Genomic DNA, 16,360 nt, shown 5'->3' with positions numbered 1-16,360 from the left:
TATGATTTGAGTTGGAAAAGGACATAAGAACAATACAAAGAACTATGTCCTTTATAACTCACCAGAAAGTTGTCTAGGAGACTATGCTGTGAAATTACTTGTAGATGAGACTCTTAAAACACAATGAAATGGTTCTATTTTTTCCTCCCTGAAAGTGAAAATTATACTTTTTTACCATAATAGAAGTAATTGTGGAAAAAAATTAAGAAACTAAAGCCCTCAAAGAAGAAAATCACTTATAATTCCGTTGAAATAGAATTATATTTCATTATAGACTTCTGTAATTTTTATGGAATTAGAATGTTATAAATGTTTCTCCATCTTTTTGCTACTTAATATTTTATGAACATCCCATGCCAGTACATACAGTTCTATGTAATATTCAATGGCAAAATAGTATTCTGTTTTAGAATGTATATTAGTTTACTTAAATAGCCCCCCGTTTAGGTGATAATCCAGTTTTAGCTGTTCTACACAGTGCTGTGATGGATATTCTCATACATACTTTGCATGCTTTTCTCATAATTTTCTTAAGATAAGCATTGTTGGGTCAAAGGGTACATGCATGTTTAATCAGGTTGCCAAACTGCCTGCCAGAGAGGAATTACAAATTTGTTGTTGGTGGCTCAGAGGTTAAAGCGTCTGCCTGGATTGCAGGAGACCCGGGTTCAATCCCTGTCGGGAAGATCCCCTGGAGAAGGAAATGGCAACCCACTCCAGTACTCTTGCCTGGAGAATCCCATGGAGAGAGGAGCCTGGTCCATGGGGTCGCAAAGAGTCGGACTCGACTGAGCGACTTCACTTTCCCTTTCAAGATAAGCTAGACCTGTTCCCCGTCGTGTGCTGCTGCATTAGTGTGACTGCAGTAATTCACAAAACCGCAGCATTGAAAGCAGGCTTCGCAGGGGTCTCGGTGGTGGAGCACCCGCCTGCCAACGCAGGAGTCAAAAGAGATGCAGGTTTGATCCCTGGGCTGGGAACATCCCCTGGAGAAGGAAACGGTAACCCACTGCAGTACTCTTACCCAGAGAGGCCCATGGACAGGGGAGCCTGGCAAGCTACAGTCCACGGGGTTGCAAAAGAGTCAAACATGATTTAGTCACTAAACAACAGCATTGAAACTCTGTATCGCAGGGGAGTTCTTTATATCTTAAAATTCTATGTAGTAGAGGGATTAAGTCCAGCAGTGGGGGAAATGTTTATGTTTGTGACTTGAATCTCATGGTATTCATTTTGAAAAGCATGGCTCGTCAGCCACAGTTAAATGGTGACACAGCGTGCGTGGGTATTTTGCTGTTTCTGGGACTTGGTCACAGGGCATAATCCTTTCTGTCCCTAGATGAGTGACCGCGGAGGTGGTGTTCCTCTGAGAAAAATCGACCGACTCTTTAACTACATGTACTCCACTGCACCCCGGCCTCGTGTCGAGACGTCCCGAGCAGTGCCCCTGGTATGTGATCAAAACACTCTGAAGTGGGTTTTTGTGACTCTCCAAAAAAGAGGTTACCACATAAATCAGTTAACCCATTGTGTGGGGTTCACAAACAGGATGAGGGAAAGCTATTAGAGAAAAACAACAACAACACTTTCCCCTAAATTTATAGTTTTTGAAATGCTTTTTTTAAAAAATGTTGAGTTTGAGAGTTCTTATTGCCAAGCTTGATAGTGGTGTGTCAGTAGTTATCATGTGGTAAACCACATTTTGATATACTGTTATTAATGTGAAGTCTAAATTACCAGCTTTACTAGTATTTGGTCAACACTGATTTAATCTTTAGTAATTTTTTTTTCCCCTCAAGTACTTGTAATTAGAAAGACTACATATTTGAGCCTCAGAAGTAATACTAGAGTTCTAATTAATTTAATTGCCCGTGGCTCAAATAACAGTTCTGTTGATGGCTTAAAAAAAAAAAAATCAGTCTCCTCTTTTCAGGTTAATAAGATTAGCTTTTGAATGGACTCAGTCCTGGTCCTCCAACCCCCAGAAAAGTGCTTTGCCAAATCTCTCGCCCAAAACTCTTGTTGTTCCAGGCTTTGACGGTTCTCTGGCATATACCCGGGAGTTATTTTGTAACATGATGAAAAACAGTCTAAGATGGGTTTATTTTAGACTCTTTCCTAGGAAGTCACTGAGAAGACTTCATTCAAACTGCACAGCACTTACTAGTTAAACAGCAGAGATTCTGTAACTACAGCTGCAATACAGTTCATGTCTTACCAAACCTTTTAAATGATTGCTCTAGTTGAGATATGGGTAGGCATCCATGTGCCCGAGGACAGAGAAGGTCAAATAAACATGAGTATCTTCTTAGATTCCAGTTTTATTCTAAGTGGAGAAAAGGAATATGCTCCTTTTGTAGTAAACAAATGTTTTAGAATTTTTGTGGAGAGCAGCATAGTGTACTTGTCCAGACTCTAAATTTAAACTGTTTGCTCCATTCTCAGCTCTATCACATCCTAGCTGTTCAGCCTTGGGAATATTATTGACCCTTCAGTACCACAATTTCCTCAGCCTTAAAGATTGAATTACTGTGAAGATTGAGTTAATATATGTAAACACATTTTTTAATAGTACCTGGCACGTAGTAAATGCTGTGTAAGAGTTGTTTAGGATACAGCCTTGGGAATATTATTGACCCTTCAGTACCACAATTTCCCCAGCCTTAAGATTGAATTACTGTGAAGATTGAGTTAATATATGTCAACACATTTTTTAATAGTACCTGGCACGTAGTAAATGCTGTGTAAGAGTTGTTTAGGATGCAAGATGTATGTGGATTTTTAAGAAAAACAGGAGGATTGACATGACGCAGGCTGCCCACACAGCTACACAGTCTTCCCGAGAGTCAGCCTGTGGTTGAGCTTTCACAGAGCCTCCTTCCTGCTGTTATGACCCCTTTGTAAGGGGACCAGTAAGCAAGCACTGGGGCAGCCATCCGGTCATGCTGGGAGCTGCGTTCACGTGGGTGCCTTCAGTGCGCGTCTGCAGGAGCGGACAGTCTCCATGCCGTGAGCCGTGCAGAGAGGACTACCCTCGTTTCCCTCTTCTTGTCAGTTACCCAGCTTTGCTCTTTACAAGTCTCTGCCCGGCCAGCCCGTTTGCCACTGCCCATGGCCCATGTAGGTGGGCCACTTTGAGTTCCACCCACTGGCAGGATTTGCTTTCACTCCTGTCTTGGGCCTGGCCCCGAGAGAGGCTGTAGTGACAGTGCAGCCCACTTTTGGCTGGTGTGGGACACTGCAGACCCAGCAGTGGGCCAAGCCCACCGTGTTAGTTAGCGTTAGTTAAACGAAAGTTAGTTTCTCTAACTACTTACAGGGAAGCCTGAGGGGTCCACAGGCGTGTGGCTGAGGGAGAGGCAGTGATGAAGTAGATTGGGTACTACGGGATCCTGAGCCATCTGCTCGTGCAGAAATGGAACCAGTCAAAGTACCTGTCAGAGTCTCACTTGGAAAGAGATAGTTCAAATTATGATACTTCATGGAAGGCTTATCTATAAAGAGACAAGTTACAGAAAGAGGGATGGGATAGTACAGGAATCCAGGCTAGCAGCAGCAGAGCTGTCACCACCTGACTCAGGGAGGAGAAGTCAGCAGAACCTGGAAAGGAGCATTAGAGAGCAGCTGCTTACTCGCCAGGGCCTAGCCCGCCCAGGAGCAGGGGATGACGACCCTGAATGGCTCCCTGCAGACTCCTGCTGGCCTCCCCTTCGGCTAGATGCAGAAGCAGAGGGCACAGAAGCCCGCTCACATCAACTCAGGCCAGCCTCCCAGGACAAGGGGAAGTGTGGGGAATGGGTAGTTTATTTGGAGGGGCAAACAGAAACTCTGGTTTAAAAAGTCAAGTAAAAAATGGTGGCGGTAGATAAGGCCAGAGCCTGGATTTGTTATAGCATCGATTCCTGAATCACATACACTCTTCACTAAACTATTCTATGAAATGTCATTAAACACCTGAGTTGGTGATAAAAAATACTTTGTTTTTTTACACTTATCCAAATGTTCTGCTTCATATTAAAGAATTGATAGGATTTATCCAGGTAAAGGCCATTCCAGATACCGGGAACAGAATGAGCAAAGACACAGCTGTGAAAAACAACCTGATGTGCTTGAGGAACTTAGGAGCAGGAGGTCTACTTCAGCTGGACTGGGAAGTGGGAGGCACAGACCTGATTTTGTTAAATCTTAAAAGCTGTCTTTTAGAAGCTTGGATTTTTATCCCAAGGCAATGGGTTGGAGATGGTGAGGGTTGGTGGGTGTTGGGGTGCTTTGAAGATTTCTAAGTGGGGGAGGTGACATGTCAGTGAGTATTAAGAGAGTCGACCTATTAGGGATCTCTCCAGGTTCAGGACTCAGGCTGGAATTAATGGTATGAAGTCATGAGATGCATCTGAGGTTGCCACCAGGTCTTTCTACTCTTGCTCCTGAAAGAGAGAACATGTTTTAAATGATAACGCCGAAAGCAGTATAGGGATACTCTGGAGCAGGCCAGTAAACAAGAGAGAAGCATGCTTTTTCTAGACCCCCACATCTTGTTTTATAGGAAAAAGAGGAATTTCAAATGACCAGAGGGAAGCCATCTAATACAGTGCTCAACTAGGCTGCAGCTTGATCACTTTCACTACTCAAGTATTAACAAATCTTTTAGGTGCAGGCTCTGATAGCCCTGGGATACTCCAGAACCATTTATTTTAATTAGAAAAGTATTTCAGTGTGTGGCTTTCTGAATAAAATTTCATTTTTTCTCAAACAGGCTGGTTTTGGTTATGGATTGCCCATATCACGCCTTTATGCGCAGTATTTCCAAGGAGACCTAAAGCTCTATTCCCTAGAGGGCTATGGGACAGATGCAGTCATTTACATTAAGGTAAAGACCATAGTCTTCTGTACTTAATGGTACTTCTGGGACTTTTTGATTGTAAGATACCAGTATTTAACTGTAATGAGACTTTCTTCTACTTCATGCTATTAAAATACAAACATGTGTTTTCTTTTTTTTTTTAACAAGGATCTCATCTGTTTTGACAAATGATCTCTTTGTGGGAAAGAAATGCTCTTACCCATAGTGATCAGGACTATGATTGTTAGTAGAAGAAAAATTGGGTTAAAGTGGGCAGTCAAAAAGTTATGTTAAAATTAAATTTGTAATTTAAGATGCATGAATGGACGTTGATTGACCAGTCTTTGATATACTTGCTAAGGCCTTTCATTTGCATATGGCTCTTCAGACTGAAATTTTAATTGTCTTTCTTACAGAAGCTATACTTAGAGTACCTTGTTTTGGTTTCTTTAATGAAAGAAACGGCCAAGTGCATAATCATTACTGGTTTTTATGCAGTTCCTTACAGTTGTCTTCTCTTTTTTGACAGCAGTTTTTATATAACTTTACTTCATGAGTCTTTATGAAACGTCATCTTAGTTGTCAGAGAACCTTCCCCCCACGCCACACCTACATTTTTGTGTGCTTTGTTAAAAGCAATATTTAGATTAAATTACAGTGACAGATTTAAATATATTAACAAATTTAGGAACAATTACAGATGACCCTTGGTAGGCATATAGCTCACCTGGTGGAAGCAGACTTACCTGGGATGTTCCATGTGTTTATCTGACACAGCAGTGTATGTTACAGGGATAGAAAGCCCTCAGCCCCACCAGTGTGCTGGATTGGTTCAGCCGCAGACTGGTGGTAGGTACCTCCATTTTTAGTGACTCTAGTCACTCTTATCGTGGCCACTAGATGGCACCTGTTTGATAGGAAATGCTGAAGACTTTACATTAGAAAAAGTAAATTTGTCTGAAAATGTTAAGTTCTTTGAAGATAAAAGTTTTCTTTCTTAACCATCTCAGTTGTGAGGAACTTAAAAATATTGCCTTCATGTTGCCCTTTTTATCATCAAATATAATGTTTTTATTTGCTTTGTTATAGATCAAGGGGTTATGGCAGTTCTGGCATTAAAAAATATAAGTATAGGTGAAAGATTTTTAGCTCCATTTTGGAAAAAAATAGAATACAGGAGGTCTTACAGAATAATTAAAAATAAAGTCCTTCCTTACCATTATTGGAATTACATTTCTAGTTTAATATTTTCTGCATCTTAGGGAATACCTTTTGCTATAGTTGAAATCTTAGCAACATATCCTAGTTTGAAGATAATGAGGAACGTAGTTTATCCCAGTGATACACAGAAAGCCAAAATAGAACAGTGACTTAATGGCGATAATGTTGGAAACATGAAATTACAGTCTGCCCTCCATATCCCTGAGTTCTGCATCCATAGATCCAAGCATGAATCAAAAATATTTGAAGAAAAAAAACCCCAGAATCTTGCAAAAAGCAAAACTTGATTTTCTTGCACATCAACAACTATTTACATAATATTTATTGTATTTTTATCGCATTTACGTTGTATTAGCTGTTGTAGTTTGTCTTGAGATGATTTGAAGTGTGCAGGAGGATGTGTGTAGATGATATGCAGATACTGCAGCATTTTATATAAGGGACTTGAGCATCGGCAGATTTTGGTGTTCATGTGGGGTTGGGAGTGATCCTGAGGGTCAGCTATGCATGATGTGGAAATCACATATGCTATAACTAAAATTGGTGACTTTAATGGTAGGAAAAGACACAGGCTCAAACTCCGATTTCATTAAATGCTTTTACATTACATATATTAAGGTACCTATGTGAATTTTTATGCTTTTACACTTAACTGACTTTTTCAACTTCTGTTGAAAATGAATTTTTGTTGATCAGATTTTATAAGAATGTCTATGACACTTGGGTAAAACTCCAAACCAGCAACTTCTAGGCTGGTTAGAGAATACTGCATGCAGTAACCTCAACATGCACACTGAGCCATTGCCGGAAGCTTTTAGTAAGTAACACGTTTCAAATGTGTGCTCTATTTTAACATGTATGCAGATGGTTTTATGATTGATAAAATACAAATCCAGTATAGAGTATGGTTTAATTTGTAGTAAACTTTTTGCTATTGTAGATTTTTCTCAAATAATGGACTCCCCAAAAAGTGCCTGATGTAGTTCCTGCTCTTCCTCTCAGGCTCTGTCAACAGAATCAATAGAAAGACTCCCGGTGTATAACAAAGCTGCCTGGAAGCATTACAACACCAACCACGAGGCTGACGACTGGTGTGTCCCCAGCAGAGAACCAAAAGACATGACGACATTCCGCAGTGCCTAGACACACTTGGGACCCCTGGAAAAATCCGGATGTGGCTTTTTATTAAATTTGGAAGGGGTGGTATCAGAACTACGTTATACCAAATACTTCATGCGTCGTGTTCACAGTTAACTATTTGGATAGGTAGCATAGGTGGAAGATTAATTTCATTTACACTTGGTGAATCTCGTAAAGGACGAAGTTGTACCTATTTTACACCTATATTTTCACAGTTAATTGAACATATTTTTAAGCAACAGTAGTTTTGGTCAACTTTCTCTTTATGGTAGACTTCAGAAGCATGAAGTCTGCATTTCTATAGGAAGCTGTGTGGTCGTTTTTTAAAAAAATACTTTTATGTCTGCTAGAAACAGTTCCTTAATACTGAGTAGCCGGTTAGCCATCTTTCTGTTTTAGAGGAGTTCTGCCAGATTTGATTTAGTAACGACAGATGCAGTAAGAATGATCCTCAGACTGCGATTAAGGCAGCAAACAGGCACCCTGTAAGTGTATACAGCCAGCCACCTTTCAGCATCTACATGCATTGTCTTCACTCTGAAGTTAATTCATCATTTTTTAATTTTATTGCAAAGGGTTGTAATGACTAGTTTCCTACTGAGTTAAGCCAAGATCATGGGCAGTCTACTTTGAATGTGCTTATGATTAATGCAGTGGGAAATTTTTGTACTAAAAACGACTAGCTGCTAAAATTCTAAATTGAATTTAAGAAATTGAGGGCAGAACATTGAATCCTAGAAACTATACTAATGATTGTTGAGATTACCTGGGGGAGCTTATGAGAGGGTTTTTCTGGGTCCTACTCTAGATATACAGAATCAGACTGTAGCCGTAGCCCAGAAATCTCAATTTTTACAACACTTCGTAGATGAGTCTGATGCCTTGCCTAGTTAGAAAATCACACTTTTAAAGTGAGTAATGAAGATACGACATTTGCTAAAGCAACAGATCTTTAGGTTTTGGTTTTCATCTGTGGAAAGGTCAGACTTCTGGACTCTAAGAGACACAAAATGTTGCAACTAGAAGCATAATTAGAAGCAGGAGACAGGTTGACAACAGGGGGAAAGTCATGGAACCAAAGGATTAAAACCATAAATGCACGAGTATTGACGAAAAACATGTTGTAAAACGTATCTATCTATACTTGATCAGGATATCTATACTTCCTCAGGAAAGAAAGTCACCTTGGGCTTATCACAAAAATCATTTGCATTCATATGGTAATTTGTAGTGTACAAATTTGTGGTATATCTAGTATATAATGAGAACTCTGTCAGGCTTAAGAAGTACCAAACAGGTGGTATCATCTTTGTTTTGAGCCTTAAGAGTATGGCCCAAAGCTGCCCCGATGGAGTCAGGTCTCAAGCAATATCTGCCAATCACCGTCAGCCACCCAGCCTAGGAGACCAGGATGCCGCGAGACTTAAGTTGTTAGTCTTCCCTCATCTTTTAAGGTGACAGGGAAATACATTGAGAATAAATTTTAAAGTAAGATTTTAAATGTTTAGAGAATAGCTATAATACTTAAATGGGGAAATTTATGGAGAAAATACAAGTTGAAACGCCTCATTCTCAAAAGGGTTATGCAAGCTTAACAATTCTACACAAATTTGTAAATAGGAAGGGACGTTAAAGAGCTGTTAGCCCTGGACCCTCGGGTAAGAAAGGAGGATCTTGAGGCTGCTGCAGGTGTATGGAGTTTGCCCGGGGCTGATTAGCTAATGCGACCGACATTGGGAAGAGATCTTTGACCTATTACTCCTTAATTATGCATTTTATGGGAAACAATAGGATACGCCAGTGGATGATTTGTATTAGCTAAATGTGTTACAGTTTTTTAGCTTAAAATTACACTTTTCTTGTAGTGATGAAATATTTTAAAATCCTCTGAATCAAAGTGTTTGCTTTCTTTCTTAAATGAAACATTTGTACAACTGACATAAATTTGATATTTTTATTTATGAAACAACCTCCACCACACACACAAAGTGAAAATTTCTCTCTTTAAAAGGTAAGAAGTGATGTTTTCAAAGGAGAAGTGAAATCTTTTCCTTTTTAGCTTCTTTTTAAGGTATAATGGTTTTTTACTTTGTTACTGTGGTTAAGGGACAGAAAATTACATACAAAAGTATTTGGGGAGGGGGATGCTTTCTCCTAGTCGGTTTTAAATTACTGTGCTACCTGAGAAGTTTTTTAGAGTCTTACACTCTCTTTCCCACCAGCATTTAGTATGATGCTATGTAGATTTTAAAAATATACTGAAGGGTAAGAAGTGATACTAAGTGATTTTTGTAACCTGGACAATAAATGAGTGTGCCAACATTTTTTAGGAAGAATCACAAAAAAATATTCTGGCCTATAATTAAAATATTAGCTGGCTTTAGATGTCTTCATACTTAATAGTAATCACTTTCTTGCACTGTGAAGTTTTTACATGAAGATGTTGAAGTGGCAGTCTACCCTATTATTTTTTATAAAATGTTTTGTGTATGGTAATAAATGGAAAACATGGATCAACTCTTATCCTGAAAATAAAGTGACCCAATTTAGGTTTTTAAAAATATAATTGTTTTAAAAATAAAGGTCTCTCCTCATCAAGAGTCAGCATTTTGTAAATATACAAGAAGTTGCAGGTAGGTGGCTCATACTGCCCCTCACTACACTTGGTAGAGGAAGTGTTTTGAACTGAGATTTCCAAATTCTGATGGCAAGAGCAAGTGGTAGAGTTTGTATGGTTTGAGTTATGCTAGATTTCTGTTATCCACACATCTGCGGATGACTAACTTACTACGTAAATGAACATTTTCCGCCATGTGATTTTTTTAAGAGGTTATGTGAGTGTACCCTTTGAATAACTTTTCACAGCATAAGTATATAGGAAAAGGCTTAATTTGACCAGCATTGCCCTCTGTTTGTACCAGCTGTAAGTCAGAATTAAACTCGTTTAATCCAAGATAGGTCCCTGTCCTGTTCCTGATTGATGCGATACGACCATCAGTCTTCCCTTCATTGCTGAAACCAACAAGTTCCATGATAAGACTGTGTGAGTAAAGACCAGGGAAAAGACTGCTAGTGTTACGGGCCCTTTGTGGCCTCGTAAGCAGCCACCTGGAGAGGAAGCCAAAAAACAAGTCAACCAACTTCAACTTGTACCTTTAATTTCTGTGCCATAACTGTGAAGTTTTAACAGGTGGAGAGGAACTAAAAATCTTGATGAAAGTGAAAGAGGTGAGTGAAAAGGTTGGCTTAAAGCTCAACATCCAGAAAACGAAGATCATGGCATCTGGTGCCATCACTTCATGGGAAATAGATGGGGAAACAGTGGAAACAGTGTCAGACTTTATTTTTGTGGGCTCCAAAATCACTGCAGAGGGTGACTGCAGCCATGAAATTAAAAGACGCTTACTCCTTGGAAGGAAAGTTATGACCAACCTAGATAGCATATTGAAAAGCAGAGACATTACTTTCCCAACAAAGGTCCGTCTAGTCAAGGCTATGGTTTTTCCAGTGGTCGTGTATGGATGTGAGAGTTGGACTGTGAAGAAAGCTGAGTGCCAAAGAATTGATGCTTTTGAACTGTGGTGTTGGAGAAGACTCTTGAGAGTCCCTTGGACTGCAAGGAGATCCAACCAGTCCATTCTGAAGGAGATCAGCCCTGGGATTTCTTTGGAAGGAATGATGCTAAAGCTGAAACTCCAGTACTTTGTCCACCTCATGCGAAGAGTTGACTCATTGGAAAAGACCCTGATGCTGGGAGGGATTGGGGGCAGGAGTAGAAGGGGATGACAGAGGATGAGATGGCTGGATGCCATCACCGACTCGATGGATGTGAGTTTGAGTGAACTCCGGGAGTTGGTAATGGACAGGGAGGCCTGGCGTGCTGCGATTCACGCAAAGAGTCGGACACGACTGAGCGACTGAACTGAACTGAATGAGAGTTGTGTTAGGCTGGTTTGCCAATAGTTTTTCTTGAAGAAACTTTTTTTCAGCATACTGTATATGATTAATTTCTGGCCCCCAAATGAATTTTCTTATAGCTAAACCCAGTGCACTTGAAAAAATGTGGTGTGAAGAACTTTATATATATCAAAAAAGAACGCACCACTGGTTTGGTTGGTCCTGGCATTCTTAAACTACTGCACCTTTTGTTCTACTTACACATTTGAAGAGAAGTAGGCGTATCATACCACACGCTGCACATTCCTTCAGCAGTCACTAACCACAGGCTTCTAACAGTAAGAATGCCAGTTTTTGAAAATTGTATAACATGAGATTTAGTCTGTATTCATATATGCATGTGCTTGTCAAATAGTAAACAATATATTATCATCATTATTATTACTATTAACACTTTTCCTCACTGGTGCCAATATTATAATTAGTCCAACTATATTACGTTCAGAACAGAGGTTCCATTTTAGTGGGGTTTGGAATGTGTTTCTAAGTCCCTTCATCCTAGGGCAAGATTGCCAGTTTTTGCTGCAAAACTTGTCTTTTCTTGTCTTGGGAAAGCTGTTATTTATACTGAGGAACAGTGGCAGCTATCTTTTACTTTGTTAGGAGGAGATTTTTAAGCAAAACTATACAATGTTCATCCCAGTAAGGTCAACCAGAGAACTTCCATTTGAATGTTACATTCACTCAGTTAATTTTCTGCGAGTCTATGAGTCAAGACAAATCAAGACAGTGTGCTACAGTTGTCACACAGAATATTGTCAGCACTTTAAAACTATAAAATTCCTATACCAGAAAAAATTCCAGGCCAGTATCACCGATGAACGTAGACACAAAAAGAATCAAAATACTAGCCAATAAAAGCCAACAATGTATTAAAAGGGTCATACACCATGAGCACGTGGGCTTTATCCCAAGGGGCAGGAATTCTTCCATACCCACAAATGAATCAGTATGATACACCACATCAACAAACTAGAAGAATTAAAACCATATGATCATCTCAGTAGATGCAGTAAAATTTCCCAAAATTCGACACTCATCTATGATAAAACTCCAGAACATGGACATAGAGGGCACATACCTCAACATGACAAAGACCACATATGACAAACCCACAGCTAACCTCATTCTCAGTGGTGCAAAGCTAAAAGCATATCCTCTGAGATCAGGAACAAGACGAGAAGGTCCGCTGTTGCCGCTTTTATTCAACCTAGTTTTGGGAGTCCTAGCCACAGCAATCAGAGAGGAAAAGAAAAGGACTCCAAAGTGGAAAAGAAGTAAAACTCAATTTTCATAGATGACATGATGGTATACATAGAAAATTCTAAAGATGCCACCAGGAAGCTATTAGAGCTCATCAGTGAATCTGGTAAAGCCAACCCTCTCTAGCTGTGGAGTGGCAAATTAAATTCTGGAGGAAAAGTTCCCTTTCATCGTGAAAGGGACCCTTAGTGCCCAACAAAATAACCAGTAGGAACAATCATTAGATTGTCTGGTGATAGTTCATTTTCTGTGGTGCACAGCTGACCTTGATTATTGTTACTGGGTCCCAATATGTTTTCACAAGGACTTAGTTAACCAGTGGGAAGGTAGAGCTAAGTCCTTGTAAGCAATGTCTATCACTCTTTAATGTACATGTGAATCACCTGGAAATCTTGGTAAAACATTCTTATTCAGCAGGTCTGCAGTGAAGTCTGAGATTCTACATTTCTAACAAGCTTCTAGGTGATACTGATGCTGCGGATCCATAGACCACACTTTAAATAGCAAGAGTTTTAAAGCCTGTGGGATAAACTGCTCAGCATCAAAAGGACAAACTGGAGAGGTTAAACTGGTTGAAGTATGAGTAGGGAGTCAGACATAGCTAGTAATTTCATTCTTAGAGTGTTAAGAAGGGCTAGGAGTGATCCATCCCTGATATCTGGAGTACTTAGTGGGGTATACCCATGAGCTTGAAGTCCTGTTTCTATTTGTTAACTTATTTTTGGTGAAATCTCAGTTTTAAGGATCTTACCCAGTGGAACATGTAAGTAATAACAGTCCCAGTTAATGCAAGGAAGTGATGCGCTTGTGTAATTTTTACCTTCATATCCACTTCATAGGAGGGTCATGGGAGATAACAGCAAATAATAGCAGCTCCACTAACATCCCGTTACCTTCTGGTGGTGGTAAGCATGGACCCAATCCTGAAAGCTGTGGTACTTTTCAGCAATGATGGGGCAAAGAGAACTTGGGATGACCCCTTAAGCAAGGTCCAAGGGATACTTTCTCTGGTGACCCTAGATGGTGAACCAGTCTCCAGCATGTGTGTCCTGGAATAACACATCAAAGTCAGCTAGTAATACCTCATATCTGTGACTGGAGCACTTCATTAGTGTTTTGCAATAATGCAGCAGACGATTGCAATGATTTAGCATAATACATGACCATCCAGTAAGTAGGTAACTGCTAAGGGTATAGTAAAGGAAGTTTTGTTGATAATTTGGTTGAAAAACTGATGCCCTTGTCACTATTAATGGGAAAAGATATTAAAATCAGTATCTGGAAAATTCCTACTGAGATTTTGGTGGTGATGTGTTAAATTTGTAGATCAATATGGGGAAATTTTACATCCTAACAATATTGATACTTTCATTCTATGAACATAATATATATCAATTTATTTAGATTGATTTTGGTTCCTTTCAGTGTTTCATAGTTTTTAGCATACAGATTCTGAACATACTAGAATTAAACATAAGTATTTTAATTTTTGGAGCTATTATCAGTTCAGTCGCTCAGTCATGTCCAACTCTTTGTGACCCCATGAATTGCAGCACGCCAGGCCTCCCTGTCCATCACTAACTCCCGGAGTCTACTCAAAACTCATGTCCATCGAGTTGGTGATGCCATCCAGCCATCTCATCCTCTGTCATCCCCTTCTCCTGCCCCCAATCCCTCCCAGCATCAGAGTCTTTTCCAGTGAGTCAACTCTTCACATGAAGTGGCCAAAGTACTGGAGTTTCAGCTTTAGCACCATTCCTTCCAATGAACACCCAGGACTGATCTCCTTTAGGAGGGACTGGTTGGATCTCCTTGCAGTCCAAGGGACTCTCAAGAGTCTTCTCCAACACCACAATTCAAAAGCATCAATTCTTCAGTGCTCAGCTTTCTTCACAGTCCAACTCTCACATCCATACATGATCACAGGAAAAACCATAGCCTTGACTAGATGGACCTTTTGGTAAAGTAATGTCTCTGCTTTTGAATATACTATCTAGGTTGGTCATAACTTTTCTTCCAAGGAGTAAGCGTCTTTTAATTTCATGGCTGCAGTCACCATCTGCAGTGATTTTGGAGCCCACAAAAATAAAGTCTGACACTGTTTCCACTGTTTCCCCATCTATTTGCCATGAAGTGATGGGATCAGATGCCATGATCTTCATTTTCTGAATGTTGAACTTTAAGCCAACTTTTTCACTCTCCTCTTTCACTTTCATCAAGAGGCTCTTCAGTTCCTCCTCACTTTCTGCCATAAGGGTGGTGTCATCTGCATATCTGAGGTTATTGATATTTCTCCCAGCAATCTTGATTCCAACTTGTGCTTCTTCCGGTCCAGCATTTTTCATGATGTACTCTGCACAGAAGTTAAATAAGCAGGGTGACAATATACAGCCTTGACGTATTCCTTTTCCTATTTGGAACCAGCCTGTTGTTTCATGTCCAGTTCTAACTGTTGCTTCCTGATCTGCATATAGGTTTCTTAAGAGGCAGGTCAGGTGGTCTGGTATTCCCATCTCTAAATATCCTTTAAAAATCTTTTTCTTTCCAGTTGTTCATTGCTCATACATTTCACCCTTCAAATCTCAAGTATGTCCCCTCAAAACAAATCATGGCTTCTGGGGTTTTACTGAGGACTAGACATAGCAGAATAAGATAGTTCCATCTGTGTTGACTTGGTCCTTGATGTGGTTCATAATTGAATAAATGGCAGCATGTCCAATCTAATGTTGGGCTGCCATGAACTTGACCATGGCTTGCTTTCTAGCCCTCTCCACCTAGACTACCAGTTGTTTACTTCACTTGGGAGGGATCAACAGTATCATTTTGCTGTCTCACCCCAGGGCTGTTTGAATTTTCTTGTCTTGTGCCACAATTTGGTGTGATCAGACTACTTTTCTAGTTCTGCTTTAACTGAGAATCTGGAGGTTTATATTGATTATGTCCTTATCCAAGCATCATCTGGGGCACTCATCTCTGATACCCTCTGCCACTCATCTCCAAAATGACAGACAGGAGATGACATTATTAAGCAATTATAAGAGGTTCAAGATCAGCCTAGACCCTCTGAGCCAGATTATACTCTGTGTGAGCATAAAATTCTCTATTATTATAGATATAAAGCCACTTAGGGGAGGGAGCATCAAGATGGTGCAGTGGGAAGACCTAGAGCTCACCTTCCCCCATAAACCCATCAAAAATACACCTCCATGTAGAACAATTCTCTCATAAAACCAATCAAAAACTGGCAAAAGACCACTTACACAACCAAAGCTGAAAAAAAGATTTTCGTGTAACTGGATAGGACCAAAAGATAAAAGGCATCAGGTTGGGATCCGCACCCCTGGAAGGGATCTGTGACACAGGGAAGGGCCACATGGGCAGACTCTCGCCCTGGGGAGCCCCCTTGCCTGCTGGGAGGTCTGTGGATCAGAGAAGCTGGAGTGGCCCGGACCCTGTTTGCAAGGCGTGTGTACATGTTGCCTTGCTAGCAATCAGAGTGGAGAGAGACCAGTGCTGACAGCCGCCACCTCCCCACCCTTTTCAGTCCCAAAGGTGTGTGGAGCAGGGCAGCTAGAATGTAGAGTAGGTAGACATTAAATCTCCAGCAGAAAGGCCCTGGGATAGGACTCTAATTGTGCGGAGACAGCCTGGAGGGCCTGGGGTGTGCTTCAGGCTGAACCTCAGAGCCCCATGTCAGCACATTCACAGGGAGACAGGTCCAGCACTGGAACCCACTGTCAGCACATGTGGTGGGGGATTTTGTTAGCCCACACACAGGGCAGTGCCATGCATATCTCTGGGCAGACAGTCCCTGGAGAGGAATACATAGGGTTTGTTACCCAGTGGGAGTTCTCCAGTGCCACCCACCCCACACTGTAACTTGAGGCCAGATCTGGGGTGGACAGGTCTTGGGAGAGTCCTGTGTGCAGGCAGCTTAAG

General features: G+C 40.6%; 1 protein-coding gene across 2 annotated transcripts in view; it reads left to right on the top strand.

Annotated features, from left to right (window-relative positions):
* The window catches only part of PDK1 (pyruvate dehydrogenase kinase 1), a 46,794-nt gene extending 36,711 nt beyond the window's left edge, over positions 1 to 10,083 (top strand). For both annotated transcript variants that reach the window (XM_068966874.1, XM_068966873.1), the window contains 3 exons: positions 1,340 to 1,450; positions 4,754 to 4,867; positions 7,064 to 10,083. In XM_068966874.1, coding sequence (XP_068822975.1) covers positions 1,340 to 1,450; positions 4,754 to 4,867; positions 7,064 to 7,204 — 366 coding nt within the window. In that variant the 3' untranslated portion in view covers positions 7,205 to 10,083. The remainder of the gene's footprint in view (positions 1 to 1,339; positions 1,451 to 4,753; positions 4,868 to 7,063) is intronic.
* Positions 10,084 to 16,360: the final 6,277 nt, after the last annotated feature.

This window comes from Capricornis sumatraensis, chromosome 3 (genome assembly GCF_032405125.1).
Source record: "Capricornis sumatraensis isolate serow.1 chromosome 3, serow.2, whole genome shotgun sequence".
NCBI lineage: Eukaryota > Metazoa > Chordata > Mammalia > Artiodactyla > Bovidae > Capricornis > Capricornis sumatraensis.
This window is presented reverse-complemented; position numbering and strand designations above follow the sequence as displayed.